General features: G+C 33.3%; 2 protein-coding genes across 2 annotated transcripts; one reads left to right on the forward strand and one right to left on the reverse strand.

Moving 5' to 3' along the window:
* Positions 1-17,824: 17,824 nt before the first annotated feature.
* LOC132723406 (uncharacterized) lies at positions 17,825-21,002 on the forward strand. Its single transcript, XM_060708121.1, has 3 exons — positions 17,825-18,448; positions 19,412-19,570; positions 20,525-21,002. Exons 1-3 carry the CDS (start codon positions 17,882-17,884, stop codon positions 20,888-20,890), a joined length of 1,092 nt encoding a protein of 363 aa, XP_060564104.1. The 5' UTR covers positions 17,825-17,881; the 3' UTR covers positions 20,891-21,002.
* Positions 21,003-22,380: 1,378 nt separating this feature from the next.
* On the reverse strand, positions 22,381-24,379 carry LOC132723407 (uncharacterized). Its single transcript, XM_060708122.1, has 3 exons — positions 23,460-24,379; positions 22,918-23,064; positions 22,381-22,567 (listed from the first exon to the last, which is right to left on the reverse strand). Exons 1-3 carry the CDS (start codon positions 23,467-23,469, stop codon positions 22,416-22,418), a joined length of 309 nt encoding a protein of 102 aa, XP_060564105.1. The 5' UTR covers positions 23,470-24,379; the 3' UTR covers positions 22,381-22,415.
* Between the last annotated feature and the right edge of the window lie 913 nt (positions 24,380-25,292).

Consider the following 25,292-nt stretch of genomic DNA (forward strand, 5'->3'; position numbering starts at 1 on the left):
TTGGCCCACTTCTTTTTGCTTGGGCCAAGCTGCAGATGGAATGCCGGCTCATCATCTGATGACCAGTCCTCCCCGTCTATAATGATGACATCGTCATCATTGACTGACTGACGGGGAGTCTTGGGTTTAGGCTCCCGCTCCGGCGTCACCTCCATCAGTCTTCTATCTTGTTCTCTTAATCTTTCTTCCTCTCTTCTTTCTTCCTCCTCTCTTCTTCTCTCTATCTCCTGCCTCTGGATTCTCTCCACCTCCTGCTGCAACTCCAACACTGCCCTGCCCAGTCTACTATAAAGGGTCATGACCCTATCCATCATTGCCTCTAATTCATACGACATGTCTGAGTTTCAGAAAAGTGAATGATGAACATAGACCGAAATCTGGCCTTTTTATATGTTTCCTGCCGGATTGACCTACTTACCATAATGCTCACATCTAAATTGACAATATTATAACTCATCAACCAATCAAATTTAAGATTGTATTTTTCTTTTGAAAATATTTGTCAGTAATATTTTTTCATAAAAAATGAATCTATACAATATCAATAAATAAATATCATAAAATTATTGTTTTATTAAACTTATATATTGTTTTATTAAACCTGTAGATCAAAATAGTGTTTATCACACTTATATATAGTAGACTTATTCAAATATTGTTTATTATATTGCATCATATTAAAAAATATTGTAAACATGTTAATTCATCAATACACTATATAACCCAGTTTAAAATAAAGTTTCCTTTTAAAAGGAAAGGCTTGCTCAGTGTGTCACCATCCCTTCCCTTTAAAATTGTGGGGATTTTTCTTGTTTCAATTTATTATCACAATTTTATTTTGAATTACGGTATTTGTATATCATAAAGGGTTTAAATAGTTTTGTCTCGAAAAAAAAGTTTCACTTTTAAAAGGATAGGTAGGGTAAGCCCAAGACTGGACGAGCACCTGTGCCCATTTGTTTGAGCACCAGTGGTTATGCGTAAATAGGGACCAGAAGTCCACTGTTTATAACTGAACGGGAACATGCTGACGATAACAGTTGCAACTTTTTTTGTAAAAATGATTATATTTTTTGTCAAAAACGATTCGAAATCTATTCTCTATTAAAATAATCAATCGTAAAAATACTAACATTGGCTCTCACGTGAAGATCAATCTATCGTACTGAAAGACATTTCATTTCCACTTTTTTCGCAGAGAGTCATTCGTTTTGGCAGTTGCTAATTTCATTTCTATAGCAGCTTTAGAGACAAGGGAATGCTCTAAAAGACTTCGTTACGTGGTACCAATTAATAAGCATGTATCAACTATGTTACACCTAAAATATCTATGGACAGGAGATCAGCACGTGGTAAGGTTAATGATATGTATGGGCTATTTTAAGATTACCTCAGCAAGACGTTTAAACTATGTCAGTGGATCTAAATATAACTTGACCATGCACTAATATTCTGCGTGATTCGGTCACGATATTTTGGTAAGCAGGACTGCCCTTTGGAGACGGAATAATACTACAGTAACCATTCTCTATTTAATAACACTAATAAAGACAAAAAACAATTATAAAAGAAACTAACTTTTGCGTCTTGAAAAAGAAGTTAAACGGAATCAAGTAAAAATAGAAAAACAAACTGGGATTTCCAAAGTAACTAAAATAGCTGAGATTTCCGTAATATTACTTCGTCTGATGCTGCAGTATGACGGAATCGCCCGAATTGTCACGATTGCAATCGGAACAACCTCGGCTATTATAATTAATCCGAAGAGTGACGGAAAGGGCCGAAAAGTTACGATTGCAACTGGTTTCCTGTTCAATCATGCACTAACAAATGTAAGCAGGAAACCACCTAACCGGAACAACTTTTCCAAAACAAATAGCCAAAAAGTGTACCGAGGTCACGTCGATACTACATTGTTGATAAACAATACCCCGATCTGTGTATTTTTACACACAAGTTAAAAATTAAATATAGCGAATTTTCGCTTTAGAAATCTATAAAATGTAAAACATTATTTTATTTTTGCATGGTCAATATCTACGATATCTGCATACATCATGTGTAATTTTAATTTTCATATATAAAAAACAAATTAGAATAATCGCAGGTTTAAATGAGAAACACTGTTAAACTCACAGTCTAAGAGGGTTATTTTAAAAGTTTACATTATTATACGGATAGAAAAAAATCAATATCTATACATGTATGCATTGGGCTGAATGGTATAAATAAGAAAATCATAAATTGAACCATATTGGTATTCAATTCCATATAATTATATCAAGTTCTTCATGTTCAAAGAAACACAAATAACGTTCAGGTTTTTGTCACGATCAGAAAAGTTCAGATTAACGTAACGTTCGCTGATTGGTCAATTATTTACAAGAACGTTGTCGCAGAGGTCAATCCGGTTCACGTAAATACAGACCTTCGTTTTTTATTTGACACATTCCTCCTTAGCTTCAGCATGGAAGATTTTACTGATATCTTAACAGAGGCGGCGAATTCGGCGCAAATGGTTCCAGCAGACGTGATATGTGATCCTAATTATATGGGCACACCGATTTACGGTTCATATCAAACAGCAGACTATCAACAACATCAAGCGCAGACACCGAGAAATCAGTACCAACGCCCACAACAGCAGTACCAGCAGCAGCAATTCAACAAAACCAGGGGTGAGATGGTGAAACTATTTCAACAATTGATTCAAGAAATGTGGTCAATGAACACCAATATTACCAATTTAGAAAATGCACTGCGTGAACGGACAGTCCCGCTGAAGTTCAAGACAGATACCGTTGTCGTTCCCGTGGAATTCAAATACGGGGAAAACAGTCACCGTTCAACGACTGATGACTCCAGTAAATCATCGGATAAAAGAAAAACTGATGTTGGTCTTGGTCTTGGATCTCATTCAAAGATGATGAAAAAGAAGTAAGCCGTGTGGTGTTTTTCTCCCCTTATAATATTTAAAAAAAAAACCGGCCCTTTAAAGGGCTAACCTATTTTCATCCAGAAAGAAAATATCTTATCAATATTGTCATACAAATATCAAAGTCATTATATATAAGTCCCGTTAATTTCATATATAATTATATATAAGTCCCCTTAATTTCATATATAATTATATACAGTAAAAAATGCTCATAATTCACTGACATTCAAAATATATAACTTATATATAAGTCCCCTTAATTTCATATATAATTACATGTATACAGTAAAAAATGTTCATAATTCACTGACATTCAAAAATTCACGTTCTATCATAGCTCTCATTTGATTGGTCCATAACACCATGACTTCTTTGTCATAATTGGTTATCATAATTTTGATATCATGGTTAATGTAAAATGAGGTCAATCTGGTCCCGTGCCTATATAAAGAGCGGACTACCATCAATGTTCATCATTAAGCCAGCCCGCATAGCTCAATCGGTTAGAGCGCGAGACTTGTAATCTCGACATTGTGGGTTCGATTCCCGGGCTGGCCAACTAAAATTACTAATCAGTCTTTCGGATGAGACTTTAAATCGAGGTCCCGTGTATGGGTGCTTAAACACCTGGCACGCTAAAGAACCAGGAGAAGCTTCTGGAATTGGGGCATCTTTCTGTATCTGTAATTGCATTATCCTCCAAAAATCTAAAATGACTAATTTAATACTCTTCTGGAGGACTTGCCCATATGGGCAACCGGTGGCGAGTATAAATAAACGCAAATACACACACACATGTTCATCATTTGTCAACATGGCACACACCTTCCCACACACCATAGGCTACATGAAGATGGTTGAAGAAAAGATTGCGGAGATTAAAGCTGTTGAATTCAAAAGTCTACAAATGTATGCTGAAGTTCATACACTAGTGGAACAAGAGATGGAAAGATTGATGTACCGTTGTAGAAATACAGAGACCATGCAACAAAATGCTCAGTCCTATAGAGAGAAGTCTGAAAAAGAGTTGAGAGAGGAAAGAGAAAAACAGAATCATAGACAAAACGAAAGAAGAAGGCAACAGCTACGATTCATGCCCTACTATGGGATTGTTATCCCTTTAGGGCATCATCAGCAACAACGTCAAACTGAACAGACCAGTACTGAACGGGCCAGTACTGAACAAACCAGCACTGAACCACATAGTACTGAACCACATAGTACTGAGCAGCAAAACAGTGAGCACACTGAGCAACAGTGAAGGTTTTATAGCTAGTGAAGTTTAAAAAAAAATATAAATAAAGATAAAAAATTAAAAAAAATAATAAAAAAAGATTCTTTTTAGAACCAACACAATTCTTCCTGAAAGAATATATCTTTCATATATTGTCAACCCTTTAAGTTTATATACTGTATTGAAAGTACAACTCATGTATACACGATTCCTGGAATTTAAATTTGTTTACTTGGAAGTGTAGTACACACGATCAATATATACATGACAGCACAGGTTAAAATAGGGCTATTTTTAGAACACTATACTCGCATTATACGGTAAACCTGTAAGAGAGTTTAAGTGTACCCTATCCATTTATTAAAGGCCCATACGTGCCGTACGTTTCCCTATTTATTAAAGGCCTATAAGTTTCCAGCCTATAATGTTCCCTATCTAGCCTTTAATGTTCCAGTATCCAGCCCATAAATTTCCAGCCCATAATGTTCCGTATCCAGCCCATAAATTTCCAGCCCTTAAGTTTCAGCCCATATTGCCCGCCTTCACTACTCATGTCATTTACTTTGACTGATATAGAGATATATATGGTGGATGATTTGTGCCATGCGTGTTTTCGTGGGGCGAAAACACGAATGGCACAAGTCAGCCACCATAGATAAATCCAATGAAGATTGTTTTTTTACAAAATTAAAAAAAAAAAGTAAAATATTCCATAATCTTCTCGTCGATTCTCGAAAGAGTTGTAACGTTTAATGTTTTTATTATTTAACAAAAATGTGTTGTTCTTAAACAAAATAAAATATAATATAAATAAAATAAAATAAAATATTTCGGAACGTCATGTTTTGCTGCAGTTTTAAAGTTAAGTCGTCGCTTGAAAAACGTTTTGTTCTAAGTGCCAATTTGTTGTTTTTGAGAAAAAAGCATGTAAAGATTTAGTATTGCATAACTTTTTTATTTATTGTCGGATTTTGAAAATTTAAAAACTACTAAACGTGATGTCGAGAGAACATCTCAATATCGTTAAAGATATATGGATTTTAATATTTCCTTGCTTAAAAACCTAAAAAAAACATTTGGAGATAGAACAGTCCTTGTAACTTTTTTTCAAAAATTGTTAAAATCAGAGTGTTCAATGTGACTTAGAACATTATGTCTTTTAAGTTGAATTGATTTATATCATATAAAACAGTATGTTTTATCTTTAAAAGGCTGCAAAAAATCCTCTCGGCTAATTATCCCTTGATTAGTTGACTTTGACACTACACTATTTCTTAGACCATATGTATCTAACTACATGAACTATGACATTCGAAATCTTATTAAAATCCTTGTATTCATTACATAATTAAATGACATTTAAGCAAATAATTTAAATAAATAAAGATAAAATACCCACATAAATTTTGTAGACATTTTATCTATTTTTATAACTTTGGCCACATTCAAAGTGATTCAATGTCTGGAAAAAGAAAGTTATAGTCGCAATCGGGAAAAGAAAACTTTCAAATTTTCTAGAATGCTGGAAAAATCTTTCAAGATTTTTTTTAATGAAAATTCAAAAGATGGTCAAATTCAAATTCCTTCCAACAGTATGAAATAGTAGTAATTATTTTGTTATGCGCTTTACACGTTCTGTTTGTGTTGGTAAGAAGTTCTTATAATTGAAGGTATGTAAAAAATGTTTCTATAACTTAAATAGGCAATGAAAACATATATGCTAGAAAAGACCTTAAAGGTGGAGCAGGCATGACTTATATTTGAAAAATGTCATATTTAAAGATTGTTCGTGTACAAAAACATTACAAACATAATGCTATATAAATATTCATTTAGAAATTCAAAGTCAAATTACAACAAGACAAACAAAATATACGTATAAGAATATTTTTCTTCCTTCTGTCTTTGGTATAAAATGTGTTTACTTTAAAGCAATCTATTAGTTATATAACATTAACGCATTCGAAAACATATATTATATGTAAACGTATAATATCTATAAATTTTCTTAAAGGCCTTTTTTGCCCCAGAAATGCTTTTATCTTTATCTCTCAAAAGCCTGATATTTGGAGTCCAAAATATTCCACATTGGTCAGTAACCTAAACCATCTTATGCTTTTGTTTCATATTGGCAATGAGTACATTCAATTTTTTAAACTCATATGTGTCTGTTATAAAGATAAATAATTGGTTTCTGAGACAGAATGTACCTTACGTTAAAGAAACTTTAGAACATATAACAAATTTTCTTTTTTACGAATATGTTTGATGAAATTGTATGATCACAGTTGTTTCTATCCGAAAATACACATCCGAAATTACTTTCAAATCATGATCACTTGCTTGTTGTTTAATCACATGCAGTAAATTTACAGGACTTAATACTAAAATGTCAATGATTGGAGGGAATAAATGAATACATAATATCATTCAATACTTATATTTAGTATTAATATATGAAATAAACAACAAACCATCTAACTCAAAATGTTTCGTACAACATGGCGGGTGTCCTGCTATCACGTGATTTGATGCTATGTTTTGATACGATAATTTTGGATTTAGAACAGTATGTTGCATATATCCCACCGGTCACGTGACATTTATCGATGATATGATTAGTCCAGTAAGTTAGAACAGTCTATTTATCAAGACATACTAAATTTGTGGAGATAGAACAGGATGGTTTCGTTGTAATTTATTTATGAAGCTCTGAAGCACTAATATAACATGCCAAGGAGATAGAACAGTCCATTACGGACAAAATTGTGTATTTAACTTGTTTTTGGAAAATTTGGAGATAGAACATTACAGTTTTCAAGCGACGAAGTTTAAACCGTCAGCAATGATTTTGTGCATGTGTTATTCGCTCTTTTAGACCAGTTATGCCCAAATATGCTTTTAATTTTATTTCTCAAAGTTTATTTTTATATTTTTGGTGCCATCAACCATACTACTAGTGTGCTTCTGTTGCGTTTTGTCAATCAGTAAAGTTGTAGTATTATATAATGAAGTAGTTTTATGGAAGTCATAAAATTACGTTGTGTACATTTAACTACATGCATTACACATAATTCAACATTCAAAGCTACCTTTTCAGTAATGATCATCTCACATGCTCCAATAGACACTATAATAGTTTCTAAATGCTATAGCCTTTGAAAAAAATGGAAACAAATATTCGTATATAACGCTTTTAAGGAAAAATACCACAATATTTAATTCACACATGTATTTTGGCATATTTCTTTTTATGTGTCGCCTTCACGGGATAATGGTGACATATATAGAGATCATTTCTCCGTCGTAGATTGTCTGTCCGTATAAACATTAAGATACTTAGGGGGTTATCGAAACAATAGGTAACCGTAAATTTCCTGGAAGAGAAATTTGTTTGTCCCACGCCCACACAATAAAAAATAAAAAAATAAATAAATAAAAAAGTAAAGAAATAAAAAAGACACGGACACACACATGCCCGCACGTACGGACGCGCATACATACACACACATCCGGATGTGTATGTGTGTGTGTATGCGGGCGTGCGTGCGCACGCACGTGTTTTTAGCTCACCTGAGGATAAGTCCTCAAGTTGAGCTTTTGTGATGGCCCATTGTCCGTCGCCAATTGTCCGTGCGTCCGTGCGTCAACAAATTCTTTAAACAACTTCTCCACCTAAACCACTTGGCCAAATTTGTTGAAACTCTCAGGGATGTTCCTTGCATGAAGCTCTACCAAACTTGTTCAAAGAATTAAATTCCATGGCAACCAAAAGATTTTTTTACAAAAATCTTAAAAGATCTTCTCGTAAAAAACCTTAGATATTTGGCATGAAACATCGTCTAGTGGATGCATACCAAGTTTGTTCAAATAAAAGCCCTAGAGTCAAAATTGGCCCCGCCCCGGGGTCATTGATTTTCCTTATATGTATATAGTGAAAATTTAAAAGGTTTTCTTGTAAAAAATCCAAAAGAGGTAGAGCTTAGATATTTAGCACGAAACATGCTCTAGTGTATGTCTACCATGTTTGTTGAAATACAACCCCTAAGTTTAAAAATTAACCCGGCCCAAGGGAATTGAAGTAGACAGTTCAATCCCAAACAGGTCAATGTTTGTTTTCCTGCTCACCTTTCATTTAGTGACAGGCTGAACTGTTAAATAAAATGGCTGTCACAACTAAAATTAGAAAACAACTACATCTTAACCACTGGTTCAATTTTGAAATAAATTTACTAAAAAATGCCCTTGATGAACAAAATTGTTCAGATTAAACTGTCCCTTGTTTACAAATTGCTTTTGGGGTGAAACAGGACTCTAGTTTTACCTTTTGACCTATTTCTCAGGTGAGCGATCCAGGGCCCTCTGGGCCCTCTTGTTTTATCTATTTATTCATTTTATTTTTTATTTTATTGTACTATCGTTCAAAAGAGAGTAATAAACACGTCGCGCCTATTTTTTGTAACTTTACTATTAATTAGTACAACACAGCTGTAACTGGAAAAGGTTGTCTGTAACCAAGGGTCAGAAAGGGAAAAGTCCATATTAACAGAGCTTTAGATATGAATGTTTTATATATTAATGTTTACTTTCTTCATCAATATAGTTTTTATAGACCCTATATGCTTTCAATAAGTTAAATTATTTGTCATGAACACTGCATAGTTGTAGTCTGATTAGTATACCATTACAGTAATTTCTTAAAATAGCTCAAGACCGCCCTTAAGAAACACCCAATAATGACAATGACTTTTTGTTTGGTTTTGATTTTGAAAAGAAGCTATCACGAAAATCTTTTAAACTTGTAAATCATTTTTCAAGTATAATGTAAACATTTGTCAATAACGTCATAATTGAACAATGTAGGACCAATGTAGACTTTTTGAAAAAAAGATCGATATCGTTGTATTGTTAATTTTTGTATTTTATTATAATAAAGGCATCTCAAATTTCTTTGACATGATTACAATTTAAAGCGACCTCGACTTATCCTTCAAAAGTTATTGATGACGTTTTAAATAGATTGAATAGATCTCAATGATTTGGCTGAAAACATATATTGTCGTCAAACGGTTTGACATATCAATTGTGGTAAAAGATATATGAACCACGTTGATATCTTATCTTCTAATTCCTACAAAAATACACCCATTGTAAATTTTAGATTATATTCTCCTGCAAGTTAATTCGTTCATTGAACCTTAACAATGGTAATTTCATGCTGCATTATTAAATTATAAATTGCAGGGTTTTTTTTTATTTCAAAGAAGAGTGTATTTTATTTCTACACACTGTATAAGTCGTTCTTACATGTGTCTTACATGACAATTTTTCTCACTTATAAATAAATAATGCTTGATCATAAGTCTCCCATATTTTACAGATCTTAGCTTATTTTAAAACATATTCTTATTTTTTTGAAACTTTTTATGGAGCATTGTTTTGTTTGAGTTTTGTTATTAAACAGTAAAAAATTTGACATTGTCATTTTTGTCAAAATTCTAATATTCCCTATGACTAAAATATTAATACCTTTCTTGAATTTATCTGCTCATTATTGATTTGATTCCGTACTTACTATAGTAATTAAAGTAAATACACTGTTTATTAAACTGACCCGTGTTTAATACAATATAAAATACATAAGTATTTAAATTAAAGGACAAAGTCACGCATGCCAAGGGACCAATACGTCACTAAAGTTTTTTTTTAAGATATGACCATCCTAACGTGCGCTATAAGAAACTGAAAAAAATTGATATAATTATATCTTAAAGGACACCCGTATGCAAACTTTAAACAAACTTTACCATACGGAAACTAAGTAATTGCCATTTTTCTAAATATTATTTTGGATGTAAGAAGGGCCCTTTTTCAGAATAAAGGAACCTTTAAATACTCTACAATATCATCCTTTTGAAATATGTTTTCCCATTAATTATTTGTCAGAAACACAATGTAACATTTATTTACAATCCACATAAGCAAAATGATTGTTTCTAATCAAAAGTCATGAAATATGTATAAAAATGTAGCCCTACCCTGCACATTTCTAACGCGTGTTTGACCAATTTCATACATAGAGAGCCTATTTAAAAAGCCCTTAAATTTATTTAAATGAGTGCCAGTTTTTAACTTTCCCCCTTTTTTCAGAACAAAAAAAAAAACGTAACCTTTATTAGAGAAGCACAAATACAATGTGACATTTTGTTATTACATATGTACCAATATATCAATATTAAATGGGCATCATAATTTAAGTTTCATGTGGGAAAAGTGTATATTATCAACATACATATTTCATAGATAAATATTATAAGCTTTTAACAAAATTACTAAAGAAATATATATAAGGACATGCCTTTGCAAATTTTGACAATTTAATCTCAAGTTATCTAGAAAATCAGGGAAGAAATAACATACGCGCACGCACAAACACAAATAATATGTTTGTTACGCACATACATAAACACACATACACGCACACACGCACGCACGTAATTCAGAGACATTTCAAGTGGCATGCCCTTGTTTATCTTTGTTTTACATAATTGTCAGATTCAAGATTCAAGATTCTTTATTAAGTAACGTAAACAAGTTATGTTTCTTATTACATGATACAATTAACATAATATTATATACATATTCCACATGACAAATACAAAAACAGAATAGTGCAAAAATAATTAGTACACATTTTAGTGACTAAAATCACAGTAAGAAATACCAAAGTAATTTTATGGAGTGATAGTTGAAAAATATGAGATACACTAATTATATTGTGGCAAATGACATCAAAAATATGTTATATCATAATGGAGTAAGATACTCATCAATTTCTTGAAAGATAGCCAAGAACAAAATAAGTATGAAGATTTGAATATATCTTAGTTAATTAAATGATTTAAAAACATGAGAAAGAATAAGGCGCAGCATCCTTGGCAAAGTGACATAAATATAATGCAAACGTTTGATGTTAACTAAGACAATGAATAAATACCAATGAATTAAGACAAAACGCAAGAAAAAAATCTCGAATTTTCAGTTAAGTTAATAAAATTTAAAGACATAGGCTTCGACGGCATATATTTTACATAATTTAGTAGCAAAAAAAAACTAAAATGCTCTATCAAATCATTCTTTGTTAATAAAAAAAGGTAAACAGCAGTGAACCGTCAACATATTAATTGCAGAATTGGTATCAATTAACCGTGTAATCTTCTCATCAAATACCCGCGGTAGACCTATAATGTTTTACTCTAATAGTGTATTTAATTTATTCATTAACCGTAAGACAGTACAAGCTCGTAGACTGTTTATGGTTTATGGTTTGCGTTTATTGAATGCCGCCTTTCCTTGTTGATCTTGTTTATCATATTTTATGTTTGCGAGACTTATTTCAAAGTGAAAGATAATAAAGATTAAAATGACTTTAACGTTTACTTGAGTTTGTTTCAATGAATAAATAGATGATATTTTTTAAACCATGTCTAAGCATGTTTAAAGTTTGATTGATAAATACGACCATTTATAAAGTAGTTATATCAATACAACAAAACAAATATCGGTATAAACACATCTGCGGATGTTTCTAAATTCCGAATTTCACAAATTTCCCCCTTTTGATATATATAAATTTTGCGTAGGCCGGTGCTAGGGTGCCTGGACGGTACCTTGCAATTTCCAGTAATGACCATGTACAAGCTCAATCAAATAGAGCCTACAACGATTTCAATTTTGTCGTTTGATCGTTTTTTAGGGATTCTGTTGTTGTTTTGTTTCTATTTCAAATCGGGTTGTACAAATGATATTCTTGCAAAGACATGCGGGCTCAAAGACTTCGCTGACCTGCGAAGATAACAGGCAATTTTTTAAAATATTTACATACTGACCTTGACTCTTTGCATTTAATTATAAAATGATCTAGTGTCCATAAAGGTTTACACAAAGGCTATTCTATCAAAATAAAGAAAACTTAACATCTAATGGTTAAATTAAAATGTGCAGGTTTTATGTAAGACATTTGGGATCTCAGATACCTGATATAGATTAATTGCTCCAAAAAGAATGACCTGTGATAGTTTGAAGTAATGATGTTAAATTTAAAGAGTGCAGTATACCTACACAGTGTGTACCAGTTCGACATGACATGTTGCTCATATCATTTTACAATTTTTAATACTCATTCCTACAGAAGGATCCATTTGTTTAAAAGCACTTTCAATTACTTTTATTTGTTAAAACACTGTCCATTTTGAAAATCAAAGATGGCCGGGATAGCCAGTTAATGCTGTAAAGCATGCTATAATTATCAGCCAATTATTCCTAAAATCTAATTGAAACTTGGGCAATTCATGCAGATTAATACATACGGATACGATATGTACGAGAAATAATGATTTTTTTTAAGTAGATGGCAAAGGACAATGACGGCCATACTTTTGATTTGACCGTTTTGCAAGGTTCTGTCGACTACAAACCTACCACACTCACTCCCGTGAAAGCGCGCTCTCCGTCCGTGGTAGGGCAAAAAAATGGATTCAGCGTACCCGAATTATGTAAAAACGATTGACTACCTGCTTGTTCTAAAAATGCCGTTTTAAGCATGAGATATAATCACACGCCCGGCAAACTGTCGCTCCACTTCAACATTGTGGTGTACGGTAAAACGAGCGAACGGCATTTCCGAGATAGAGCGGAAGGCCGATTTATACTGATAATTGCAAGTGTTGTTTATGTTTTTGTCTTATTATTAATTTAAGTTGTATTTTTTCGAAAAACGGAAAATATAGTTCCGTTAAGGATTGTTTTAGGCTTTCAATGATCTAAGCTGTTACAAAAACAAAATTATATTAAGCCCGGGAGAACATTTCTCCCTGACGAAGTGAACGACGATTTGTGGAATATTGAACTTCCCAACCATTAAAATGCCATACCCTTCGGATTTCTTTAAAAATGTATTAGGAAAATATCAACCCGTAATAAGAACTTGTCCTTCGTGCAACATAAATTACTCCTGAAGAATTTCTTAAATTTGTAAATCGATATTTTTCGAAAGTAGTGGAGCAAAAGGGCAAGAGATAGAGCGAACGGTTCGATGTTGAGCGCAAGGGCGATATCGTTTACCAATAATTAGCATACCGGTATTAGGCACACATCAAAACATTATCTTTCGCGTTAAGTCTATAAAAGCTATTATAAGTTAAAAATAGACATGGTCAAGTGTTTGAGACTGATATATATATATATTATATAATATATAATTATATATATATATATTATATATATATATAATATATATATAATATATATATATATATATACTATATTAATATATATAAGTGGAGCCTTGCTAATCCGAACCCTTCTAATCCGGAATCCTTTCTAATCCGAACGAAGTGTCCGGTCCCGATCCCGATTTTATCCGTTCTATTTTTACTAGTTAAAAACCTTTCGGATCCGGAACCTGTCTACTCCGAATTCCGGACGATTTTTTCAATTTTTGTTCTTATTTTACTCTAAAATTTTATATCTCGGATCCGAACAGATTTTGCCAAATGTCACACCTTCATTCAAAATAATAAATTATCGCACATCTTGCAGGTGTAAACATACACCAAACTGATAAGTGTTATTTCGCTTGATTAATGGGTGAAACGTATGATCTGCGAAGGTGTGAAAATTACACTTAGCTTGCCTTGATATCTTCTATTATTTTCATTAATTGATTGTTTTTCGTCAGTTTTTCGTCAGCTTCTATAAATATTTTGATATAATGCAATAGGAATATCTTTTCATCCTTTGTATTGGATTCAAAGATACGAGACTAAGTAATGAAAATTAATGTAAACTGTCAGTAAATTCGGATAGTCGCTGAATAGGATAAGAGTAAACAACAACTGACAAATGCTGGTACGAATATCTTATCATGTCTCGGCCTCCTGTTTAACATCGTAGGTTAACTTACCCTAGAGGACATAATATTTTTGCTTATTTATTTATTTTTATTTCCTTATTTTTGTTTATTTTCAGATGCATTAAAATGAACGATAAGAGACTGCAAAAATAAAACATCTAAATTGCAATTTCAAATACATTCCCGTTTTCTTTCCTTAAACTAGTTTGCAAATAACATGAAAAACACATGTAAAAAAACCTTCTAATTCGGAAACCTTTCTAATCCGGAAACCTTTCTAATCCGAACTTTTCTTCTGGTCCGGACGAGTTCGGATTAGACAGGTTCCACTGTATATATATATATATATATATATATATATATATATATATACACCTTTTAAAGACAACATCCTTTCAACGACTAAAGCGTAATAAATGTAATCGCAAAGTTGTAACCTATGGCTGCCGTATAGATTCCATAATTTATGTTCCAAATTTGGATGACGCCCGATCATTGAATCATATGGCGTAAAACAGGGTGCTACTTATTCGAGGTCAATCATGATTTTGACACAGTAAAGCTGCGGTCTCACTTACTCCCGGCAGAGCCCAGGACCATCTCGGTAAGTTACCGGGATGATCTGGGACGATCCGGGTTGAAATTATTGTTACGGTCACACTTACCCCGGCAGCACTACGGTAGTTCCCAACTAACCACCCAGGATGCGCTCCGGATCATCCAGACAGAGCCCAGGTGAAGCTACGGTTCATGCCGGTGCTTCCCCGGTCGTTCCCGGATGACGCCGGAAGAGCCCCTGTTGACCCATGCAGAGCCCCGGTCGATCCAGGCAGAGCCCCGGCAGAGCCCAGGACGATCCAGGCAGAGCCCCGGTAAAACCCCGGTGGATTGAAAACGCCCAAAAATGATAATATTGATACATAATTTTTATTAATATAATATCTACTGTTCCAGAATAGTAATTCATGATGATTTTCTGAAAATTCCTTATGCCATACTGGATAGAATCGAAATGGGAAGGGATTTAATACAAACAAGTGCAATCATCGCAAATTGTCGTTATTCTTTTGAAATGATCCGGGCTTTGCCGGGGCTCTACCGGGGTCAACTGTAGCACTACCTTTATCCTCCGGGGCTCAGCCTGTAGTTACCGGGGTTCTGCCGGCATATACCGGGGCTCTACTGTAGCTCTAGATCAACAAGGAAAGGCCGCGTTCAATGAACGCCACTCCCACGCGACCCAGCAAAAAGACTTTAACCGGTGGAAAGGAGCCCAGGAGACACTCAAACAAAAACAGGACAGAGTGCAATGCGGAGCACGGACAGGTCAATCATTTATTATAAAATGAAACATAAAAAGAAATCATCAAAACCGAAAAGGAAAACAAAGAAGAAAGATAAATGACTGCTTAACAGGCTCATAAAGTAAAGGGGCATGGGGGAAGGGGATACGAGACCCGGGGAAGGGTATATAAGAGTTTCAGTTATGTTTCAAGATACTTTTTTCTTATTAAGCATTGTTGTTTAGTTAACCATTTTCCTCTAGAAGTATAAATGGAAATGTTCACTTTTATAATCAAAAACTGCATATTGTCACTTCAAATCTTGTTAATGAAAGAAAAGAATTTGAGTGTAAAATTTTGTTCGTTTATTCAGAGTATCTATGAACAAAAGGAACGTAATATAAAAGGCAGTGCTTATTAGGTGTACGGTCCAAAATTATTAATAATTGAAAGACCTAGTTATAGTAGAAATAAATTAATATCTAATCATATTTTTCCGGCTTCACATTTTAGTACGTCTATTTTAACTTTAAAAGATTTTATTTATAGAAAATTGTAGACTATGCTTTTTACAACCTTTCGCTCTATCTCTTGCCCTTTGGCTCCACTACTTTTGAAAAAAAAACGATAATTATATTTAAGAAATCAACCATGAGTAGTTTATTTTGCACGAAGGACAAGTTCTTATTACGGGTTGATATATTCCTAATTCATTTTTTAAAGAAATCCGAAGGGTATGGCATTTTAATGGTTGGGAAGTTCAATATTCCACAAATCGTCGTTCACTTCGTCAGGGAAAAAAGTTCTCCCGGGCTTAATATAATTTTGTTTTTGTAACAGCTTAGATCATTGAAAGCCTTAAACAATCCTACACGGAACTACATTTTCCGTTTTTGAAAAAAATACAACTTAAATGAATAACAAGACAAAAACATAAACAACACTTGCAATTATCCGTTTAAATCGGCCTTCCGCTCTATCTCGGAAATGCCGTTCGCTCGTTTTACCGTACACCACAATGTTGAAGTGGAGCGACAGTTTGCCAGGCGTAAATCAAGGAAAATATGTTTTAAATTGATCTGTATGACGATAATACAAACACAACAGCTTTAATGTTTTAGTGTAACAAAATGTTATCGTTTAAATCAGCTAAGATGTAGTATCGCACGATCATTTAGGTCCTTTAAAATATTTTTAGCAATGTTTAAGACAATAAATATTGACTTTAAATAACAGATTTTATTTTCAACTCTATTCTTTCAGTTTCCATTCGAAATATTTAAGCAATATCATTACGAAATTAAATGCCTCACGCACATAAAAGGATGCTCGCCAACTCGTTATCTAAAGTTGGTGAAAATAAAAGAATTGGGACATGACGTGTTTTATATGGCTATACTGTTTTAAATATGTTTTTGTTTGTTTTTTTCATTTTACGCCTTTTCCCAACAGTATTTCAGTCATATAGGCGGGTAGTATCTTGAAATATGATACCTTTATTGACGTCATTATTGACTTATTTTATACCTGACCTGTAATCCGAACTCGATTGGTGTACATTAATCGTTCGTACCATTATTATTTAATGGGTGGTTTAAGTTCTCAAATTATTACATTTTGAATTTTTAATGCAAACTAGAAGAATAAATGTGGAAGTGGCACGTAAATCCGAGTAGAGCATTGGTAAGAGAGTTCAGATAACGAAGAACTCAGACCTGTTATAATGAAACATGGTTTTTCTCTTTTTATAATTTTTTGAACATTTTAAAGCTAAACCAAAATTTGGTGTACCTTATTTGTAACTGTCATTGAACAGAATGAATAGCATTATCGATTTTATTCTGTTTGAAACACTGAATTCCATTCGCGACCTTTTTAACGATGTCGGCTTTTTATTTATACATATATGTTTTCTTCCATTGTTCATTTCAGTATATCTTCTGTTATCATAAATTTGAAATTCAAAGTTTGATATATCTGCCTATATTTCAGGCATTGAATTGCTGCATTTTTATTTCTTTTTAACAAGCACTGTCATCTTAAAGAGTATGAAAACAATTGCATTTATTTACTATAATTATAGTACATGATGTATATCAAATACCTGAATACATATCTAAATTAAATTGTATTGCATTACACCTTTAAATGATAGTGAAAGATCCCTCTTGAAATGTAATTATATACTATAGCATTTTACATAATTATTTTTTTCAGGTTAACCTCGGAGCTTAGTTTACAAGACATGTCAGTGTATATAATTCTTTAAGTTGGAAGACACAAAGTTTGCAAGTAATGTAATATACTATTGCATTTTACATAATTATTTTTTTTTTCAGATTTACCTCAGAGCTTAGCTTACAAGACATACCAGTGTATATAATTCTTTAAGTTGGAAGACACAAAGTTTGCAAGTAATGTAATATACTATTGCATTTTACATATTTTTTTTTTTTTTTCAGATTTACCTCAGAGCTTAGCTTACAAGACATGCCACACAAAGTTAGCAAATAATGGCTTCTTATAGCCCTAAACTTTTAGAAAAGAAATTCATTAACTGGGTTAAATCTCAATTAGCAGTGTTGATTACGAAAGAAGGTATTGAACCTTTTGTTTGCAATGAAATCAAACAATTCCAATTGAAATGCTTAGATGATATATGTTACCAAAATGGACTATTTAGTGGGACTTTGTGTTCAAATTGTTGTACGGAAAATGTTATTAAATGTCCAACAAATAAAATATGTAATGTTGGACGTGGAAGATGCAGTTATCATCGAAATGCTGCAACAAGGTATAATCCTGTCGGCTGCCCGAACAAGATATGTCATAATTTCACAACTGAGATACATGATGCGCATAGGTACTCTGGTCCATCTTACAAAAACACTGATGCTTCACAGTGGTGTAGTAGTTTCTGGGAAGTGGCGAAATGCTTCATGCCTCCAGATGGGTACAAAGATACAACATCTGCAGCAGAAACAGACTTCAATGGTATAATCAGCGTTATTCTCAATTACAAAGGCTTCCAGGGGAAAATACATGAGAACCTGAACAATAAGACGAATATGTTTGAGGAGGTAAACAATATTTAGATACTATTTATGAAGACTTACGTTTGGTCCTTAGTTACCAAAAAACAACAATTGTATATTTCAGTGATCTAAAGTAAGATACACAGTATTGTATGATATATATAATACACTTAGATTGTTGTTATGCTTTCTGAAAATAAAGCACATCGTTACATAGGGGAATGTCGGTAAGAAAGATTTGTAGGCGAGTATAAAGAATTTACTCTGCTTGCAACGTCTGTATTTTTAATATTTTTTACTTTGTTAGAAATTTCAAACTTAATTTAACAGAGGTATTACCACCAAGTGTGAAGATACATTTTGAGATGGTTTCGTGATAAGAAAATATACAGGGCGGAAAAGTGATTTTTAACCCCAAATTTATGTGCTGAATATAGAGAAATGATCTTCAGTAGTCATCAACTTCTTATCTTGTCATGGGGATTAAACCAAATTCATCTGAGCCTTTGTGCATATCAATTATTTTTGGGTAAATTGTGGCCCATTGCATTTTGTCTTTTTTGTTAGATAATTCCTTGTAAGCAAGCACTCCTCACTAATTTTTCACGAAGTTTCAATTTTTGAAACAATTTTTATATCGATTTTGATATCATAATTGTATTAAAGAGGGGTACTGGTACGTAACACTACAGCATTTTTAATACTCCCGGGAAAATATGACAACGACCCTTCGCAGACGGCAGTGGTAAATGCAACAAGCAGACCACTCCTTTCGCAGACCACTCCTCTATCAAACCACTCCCCTAGCAGACCACACCCCTAGCAGACCACACCTCTAGCTATGACATTTAAGGTAAACACAGCTCTTATCGTGTTTGTGATTCATTATTTAAGTATTATTTTACTACATGTATAACGTAACAGTTTCTCAGTAAACGTATATATTTTATACTCAACTTATAGGTTTAAGGTAAAAGTAAATAAGAATTGTTTTTCAATTTTGACCAGGCAAGAGATATTGGAAGAAAAGTGCGACATTCCTCAACATTTGAAGTAGAGGATACAGATCTTCAAAAATACTTCAAGCTATTTCAAAAACTACTTTCTGATCAAGTATATTTAGCTGCAGACACACATGCGCAGAATGCTAAAAAGAAACTGACAGAGGTAAACATCTATACTTCTACTATTACTACTTACTACTAATTCTTACTACTACAATTACAACTGCTACTTACTTCTGCTTCTTATCCCTTCTACTGCTACCGCTACCTCTTCCACCACCACTACTACTACCAACACCACCACTACCTCTACCACCACCACTAATACTACCACTTCAACAACTACTACCACTACCACCACCATAACTACCATCACTACTACTACTACTACTACTACTACTACCACTACCACTACTTATTCTAGTACCTTTATTTTTACTACTACTACTACTACTACTACTACTACTACTACTACTACTACTACTACTACCACTACCACTTCCACTACCACAACCACCACCACAACTACCACTACCACTACTACTATCACTACTACTACTACTCATTCTTCTCCTTCCTAAACTTCTTATTTTTCAACTTCTTCTTACTACTACAACTGCTTCTTACTACTACTACTTCTACAATAACAACTATAACTTACTACTGCTACTTACTGCTTCTACTTACTACTATTACTTACTACTGCTTCAATTTACCACTACTGCAATAACAACTGCTACACACTACTGCTACTTACTACTGCTTCTTACTAATACTACTACTACAATTACTACTGCTACTTACTACTGCTTCTTACTAATACTACTACTACAATTACTACCACTTCTTTCTACTGTTACTTACTACTTCTACCACTACTACCACTACTAACACCACTACCACCACCACCACCATTACCACCACCAACACTACCACCAACACTACAACCACCACCACTACCACCACCATTTCCACTACCACTTTTTTATTATTTTTTATTATTTGTTCATTTTATTTATTTATTTATTTATTTATTATTTATCTATTTTGTATTTTTTATTTATTTACCTTTTTTAAAATTCTATATTGTATATTTGTATTGTATTTATAATTACAGTTAGAAAATGACACTTTAGTCATTGGTAAAGATGATGTAAGAAAAGTACTAGACGATGTGGCAAAGGCAATTCAAGACAAGATGAAGGCTGGATTAGACGAGCAATATGACAGAATTAAACTAGATATGATAAAAAGAAAACAAGAAGATCTTCTATCTCTTCAGTCACAATTAAAAGATGAAGCTGATGCTTCTGTTAAAAGACTGCATGAAGAACGGGACAAAGAAGTTGGGAAAATTCATGAACAAGGAGAAAAGGAACAAGCAGACCTGGCTGCCTTAGGAGAGATGTTACAAAAAGCACTGAAAATAGCAAGTAAAGACGAGAAAGAAAAGGAATATATTGATTCTAAACAAAGTAAGTGATATTAATCACATAACTTCATTTATTTTCTATATTTTATTAATAAACGTATTCCTTTGTACTTCACCCCTTACAACATATAACCATTGAAACTTCAGTTTTGCACCATATGATGTTCTAATATCATCAATTCATTATTTGATCCAATCTTATTAATCTTATGTTCATTTCCTGAGTCCAGAAGTCTGTATCAATGCAAATTTTACGAAATCTAGCATCGCTTTTATCTCCCAAAATAAAATCTATTTCAAATTCATTTTATAAACCACAAGCCTCGTTGTCAGTTTCTGTGTCAAAACGTTCATATCAAATTCATATTGTACTCTAAGAAACTACATTGTAACAGACATTTTTGTAATACTGAAACGCCATAATTGTTGATCATGAGTATTTGTATGCCCCCCATTCGAAGAAAAGGGGGTATATTGTTTTGCTTATGTCGGTCGGTCGGTCGGTCGGTCTGTATGTCTGTCGGTCTGTCCGTCTGTAGACAACATTGTTTCCGCTGATAATCTTGAAAACTATATATCACAAGGTCAAAGTCAGAGTTACCATAAATATAAAATAGTTTCCGCTGATTATCTTGAAAACTATTAATAATAACAATGTCTTTATATACCACATACTGATTGGTCATAACTAGTAGATGACCCCTATTGATTTTGGTCATTATGCCGAAGGTCAAGGTCACAGTGGCCTTAAATGTTAGAATGGTTTCCGCTGATTATCTTGAAAGTTATTCATCACAAAGTCTTCATATTTCATATACTAGTAGTGATTGGTCATAACTAGTAAACGACCCCTTATTGATTTTGGGGTTACTAGGTCAAGGTCACAGGGACCTTAAATGTCAGAATGTTTTCCGCTGATTATATAGAAAACTTTTCATCACAAAATTTCATATTTCACTTACTGATCGGTGGTAACTAGAAAATGACCCCTATTGATGTTGGGGTCACTAGGTCAAAGGTTAAGGTCACAGGGGCGCTGTATGTAAGAATGGTTTCCGCTGATTATCTTGAAAATTATTCATCACGAAGTCTTCATGTTTGACATACTGATTAGTCATAACGAGTTAATGATGGCTATTGATTTGGGGTTACTTGGTCAAAGTTCAAGGTCACAGGGGCCTTAAATATCAGAATGGTTTCTCCCAGATAGCAGACAGTAGTTGGCCCAACGTTGGGCCAATTACATTTGCTTTGTTGGCCCAACACATAATGCCAACGTTGGCCCAATGTCAATTTGCTAATTGGGGAAACGTTGGGCCAACGGTTGGTATATGGTTGGCCCAACGACTGCTTTCCTACTCTTATCGTTGGCCCTCCATTGGCCCAATGACTGGTTTTCCTTCCTATCGTTGGCCCTCTGTTGGCCCAACAACTGGTTTCCCTTCTTCTTGTTGGCCCCCGTTGGCCCATTGACTGGTTTCCTACAATAAACATTGGCCCTTTGTTGGCCCAATGCCTTGTTTTCATAAAAGAACAACATATTTACTAATTACTACAATTTATTACTAAATGTTGTTCACATATCATTTTCATCTCTTTGTTGTTGCAACTTTTTAGTCAATCTCTTCCTCCGCCCGCCTTCCCTATCCTTGGCATATCTTAGGCACTCCTTCATTGTCTTCTCGATTTCATTATTAGTAGACCCCTGTCTTCTTCCTCTTAAAGCATCTGAAATTTATACAGTTTACTGATTTTATTTAAATATACACTACTTATTATAATTTACTAGTAAAAAAGCACATAAATCTGTCAAAATGCAAATAGAGCTAAGGGGATAAGACTTTGATAGTAAAGAAATATTTTAAATTACAAGTCAATAGATTTAATAGTAACAGAGATATTTGACATAATTAAAAATTTTAACCTAAAATTTTTAAGTTAAAAAGAGGCATAATTCTGTCAAAATACAAATAGAGTTATGATGATCATTTACAACACAAGAGTCACATCTTACACCCACGGTGTAAAATAATTTTCAGCACCGGTGAAATCACCTTTGAAAAAGTAAAAATACAAACCTAATGTGACTTTTTTAAGTCTAAGTTTTTCGAATGGTTTTTTCGAGCCTTTTCCAACCCAGTTGTATTCAAGGGCAACTTCCTGAGACAAAGTGTGAGACATAACATGGCGAACAATGCTCTCCCAATTAGACATAAATTTGCTGTCTGAAATGAAATAAAAACAATCTTTGCAGTCGGGTAAAGTAATTTGTGTTTAATGCGAAGTTACACTTCAAATTAAATTTACACAAAGTTTCGTATACACTCTACTGCAATGAGTGGTGTAACTGTTAAAAAGTCCAGTAACAAAGCAGAATTTTGCAAATAACTCATAATCAATCATAATTACCTATTTATACTCAGAACAGATTGTATGAGCTTAACACTGCAGTGCTAATTGTAGCTTGTCAGTTTTTACTAACTTGCAATTTTTTTTGCAGTTATCACAATAAATTCAGATGTAAAACTATAAATATATCATATTTTAAGCTGATAAACACTGATAGAATTAAATGGTTTTAATTTCATTACAAAAATCAAATTCATTCTGGCTTGTTTACCTGAAAACATCAAAGTATTTTCCTTTACCAATCCGCCATTTTGTATTAATCACATGACCTGGTCACGTGGATAGTATAACAGGTTTTAAATGCAGGTTTAAATACATAACTAACTTAATATTAGAAGGGTTTATTTAAAAGATTAAAGTAAAAAACTCTAGATCTACTTACATTTTTCAGTGTTGAGAAATTGCAGTCTAATACAAATTTATTTAGCTCTTTATCTGTAAACACGTCCACGCAGCTTCGAAATCAATCGAGGGAAAGGATGGGTAGTGCCAAAATGATCCTATTTTCATTCATTGATAACATAACCAGAGGTTAATTAGAGTTCAGAGTGGAAGATTCCGGAGGTTTATTATGGTTATTCCAGCACATGTATAATTACTTTAGATTATACATCAGATCTTCAAGATTTCTATAGATATATTGATACATATCCCCTACTACTGCATAGCCTGGACTTTGGTCATTTCTAGACTCAAAAAGTAATATTTCTTACATTTCTCATTTAATTTATATGAGTATTTCTTGAATGTGACAATATTGAACATGGCTTCAAAAAACATTATAAACTTTAGTCTTTACTCATTGTAGTGTACTGTTTATATACAGTAAAATATCTACATGCATATCTGTCTTTAAAAAAATAAATTTTGGGTCAGGTGCAGTAATTAATATATTTGACGAAAATGTATCGTTGGTCAAACGTTGGCCCAACATCTGTTTTAAAGTACATATTTATCGTTATTGGGCCAATGCAGAAATGTCGCTGGCGTTAACTTATGGTTGGTTCGACGTTGGGCCAACAACTGCATTTATAGTACATGTTAATTAGAGTTGGGCCAACCATGGCCCAACAACGATTTTCCTATGACGATTTTCCGTGGTTGGCCCAACCACTGCATGTTTACAGGGCTGCTGGTAATCTTAAAAACTATATATCACAAAGTCTTCATATTTACCATACTGATTGGTCATTATGCTAGTAGATGACCTCTATTGACTTTATGGTCTCAAGGTCAAAGGTCAAGGTCACAGGTGCATTAAATGTCAGAATGGTTTCAGCTCATTATCTTAAAAACTATTTATCACAAACTCTTCATATTTCACATATTGATTGGCCAGATGATGACCCTTGTTGATTTTGGGATCAAATGTCAAAGTCATAGGGACCTTAAATGTCATAATTGTTACATTTATATGATAATATTTATTTTATTCCAGCTACCCTCCAACAATGACAGTTTTCTTTCAGTTTCAGGTCATATATTGGTCATATCTTCTTTTCCATAACTGAACGCTTCCATGTACCCATTTTAAGCATGTTTCTATAACAAAATTACCAAATTACCAATATTATGAGTCGAGGGCTAGAAGGACGGGGGCATATGTGAAGCATTAGTTGTGAAAAATATTCGTTAAACATTGTTGTGTACAATACTATTCTAGCCAGTATATTTTATCACAATGCTTATATAAGATTACCAATGGCAATACGAGGGAAACAGGGCAAATGCAGAAAAGGAAGGTCAATGTACGTACTTTTGCCGTACGAAAGCGTTGATAGGAATTTAAAGAATAGAAGTCGCTATGTTGTTTCAAAAAATAAATACATGTAAATAAAAAACATAAAAAATAAATACAAATGTCTTTTGACCAAAAAACAGGTAAATATGAAATCACCTGATCACGATTATACTAACCATTCCCAACGATACTAAATGCTTCCGAGGGATCACTTTGTTTCCAGATTTTTGTATGTACGACGGCCTGACACTTTTTATACGAAGACTTGAGAAGGAATAAATCTTTGTTTATTTTATTTGCTAG

The sequence above is a fragment of the Ruditapes philippinarum genome, unplaced genomic scaffold, assembly GCF_026571515.1.
Source record: "Ruditapes philippinarum isolate M1 unplaced genomic scaffold, ASM2657151v2 ctg18871_1_1_1_1, whole genome shotgun sequence".
NCBI classification, from domain to species: domain Eukaryota; kingdom Metazoa; phylum Mollusca; class Bivalvia; order Venerida; family Veneridae; genus Ruditapes; species Ruditapes philippinarum.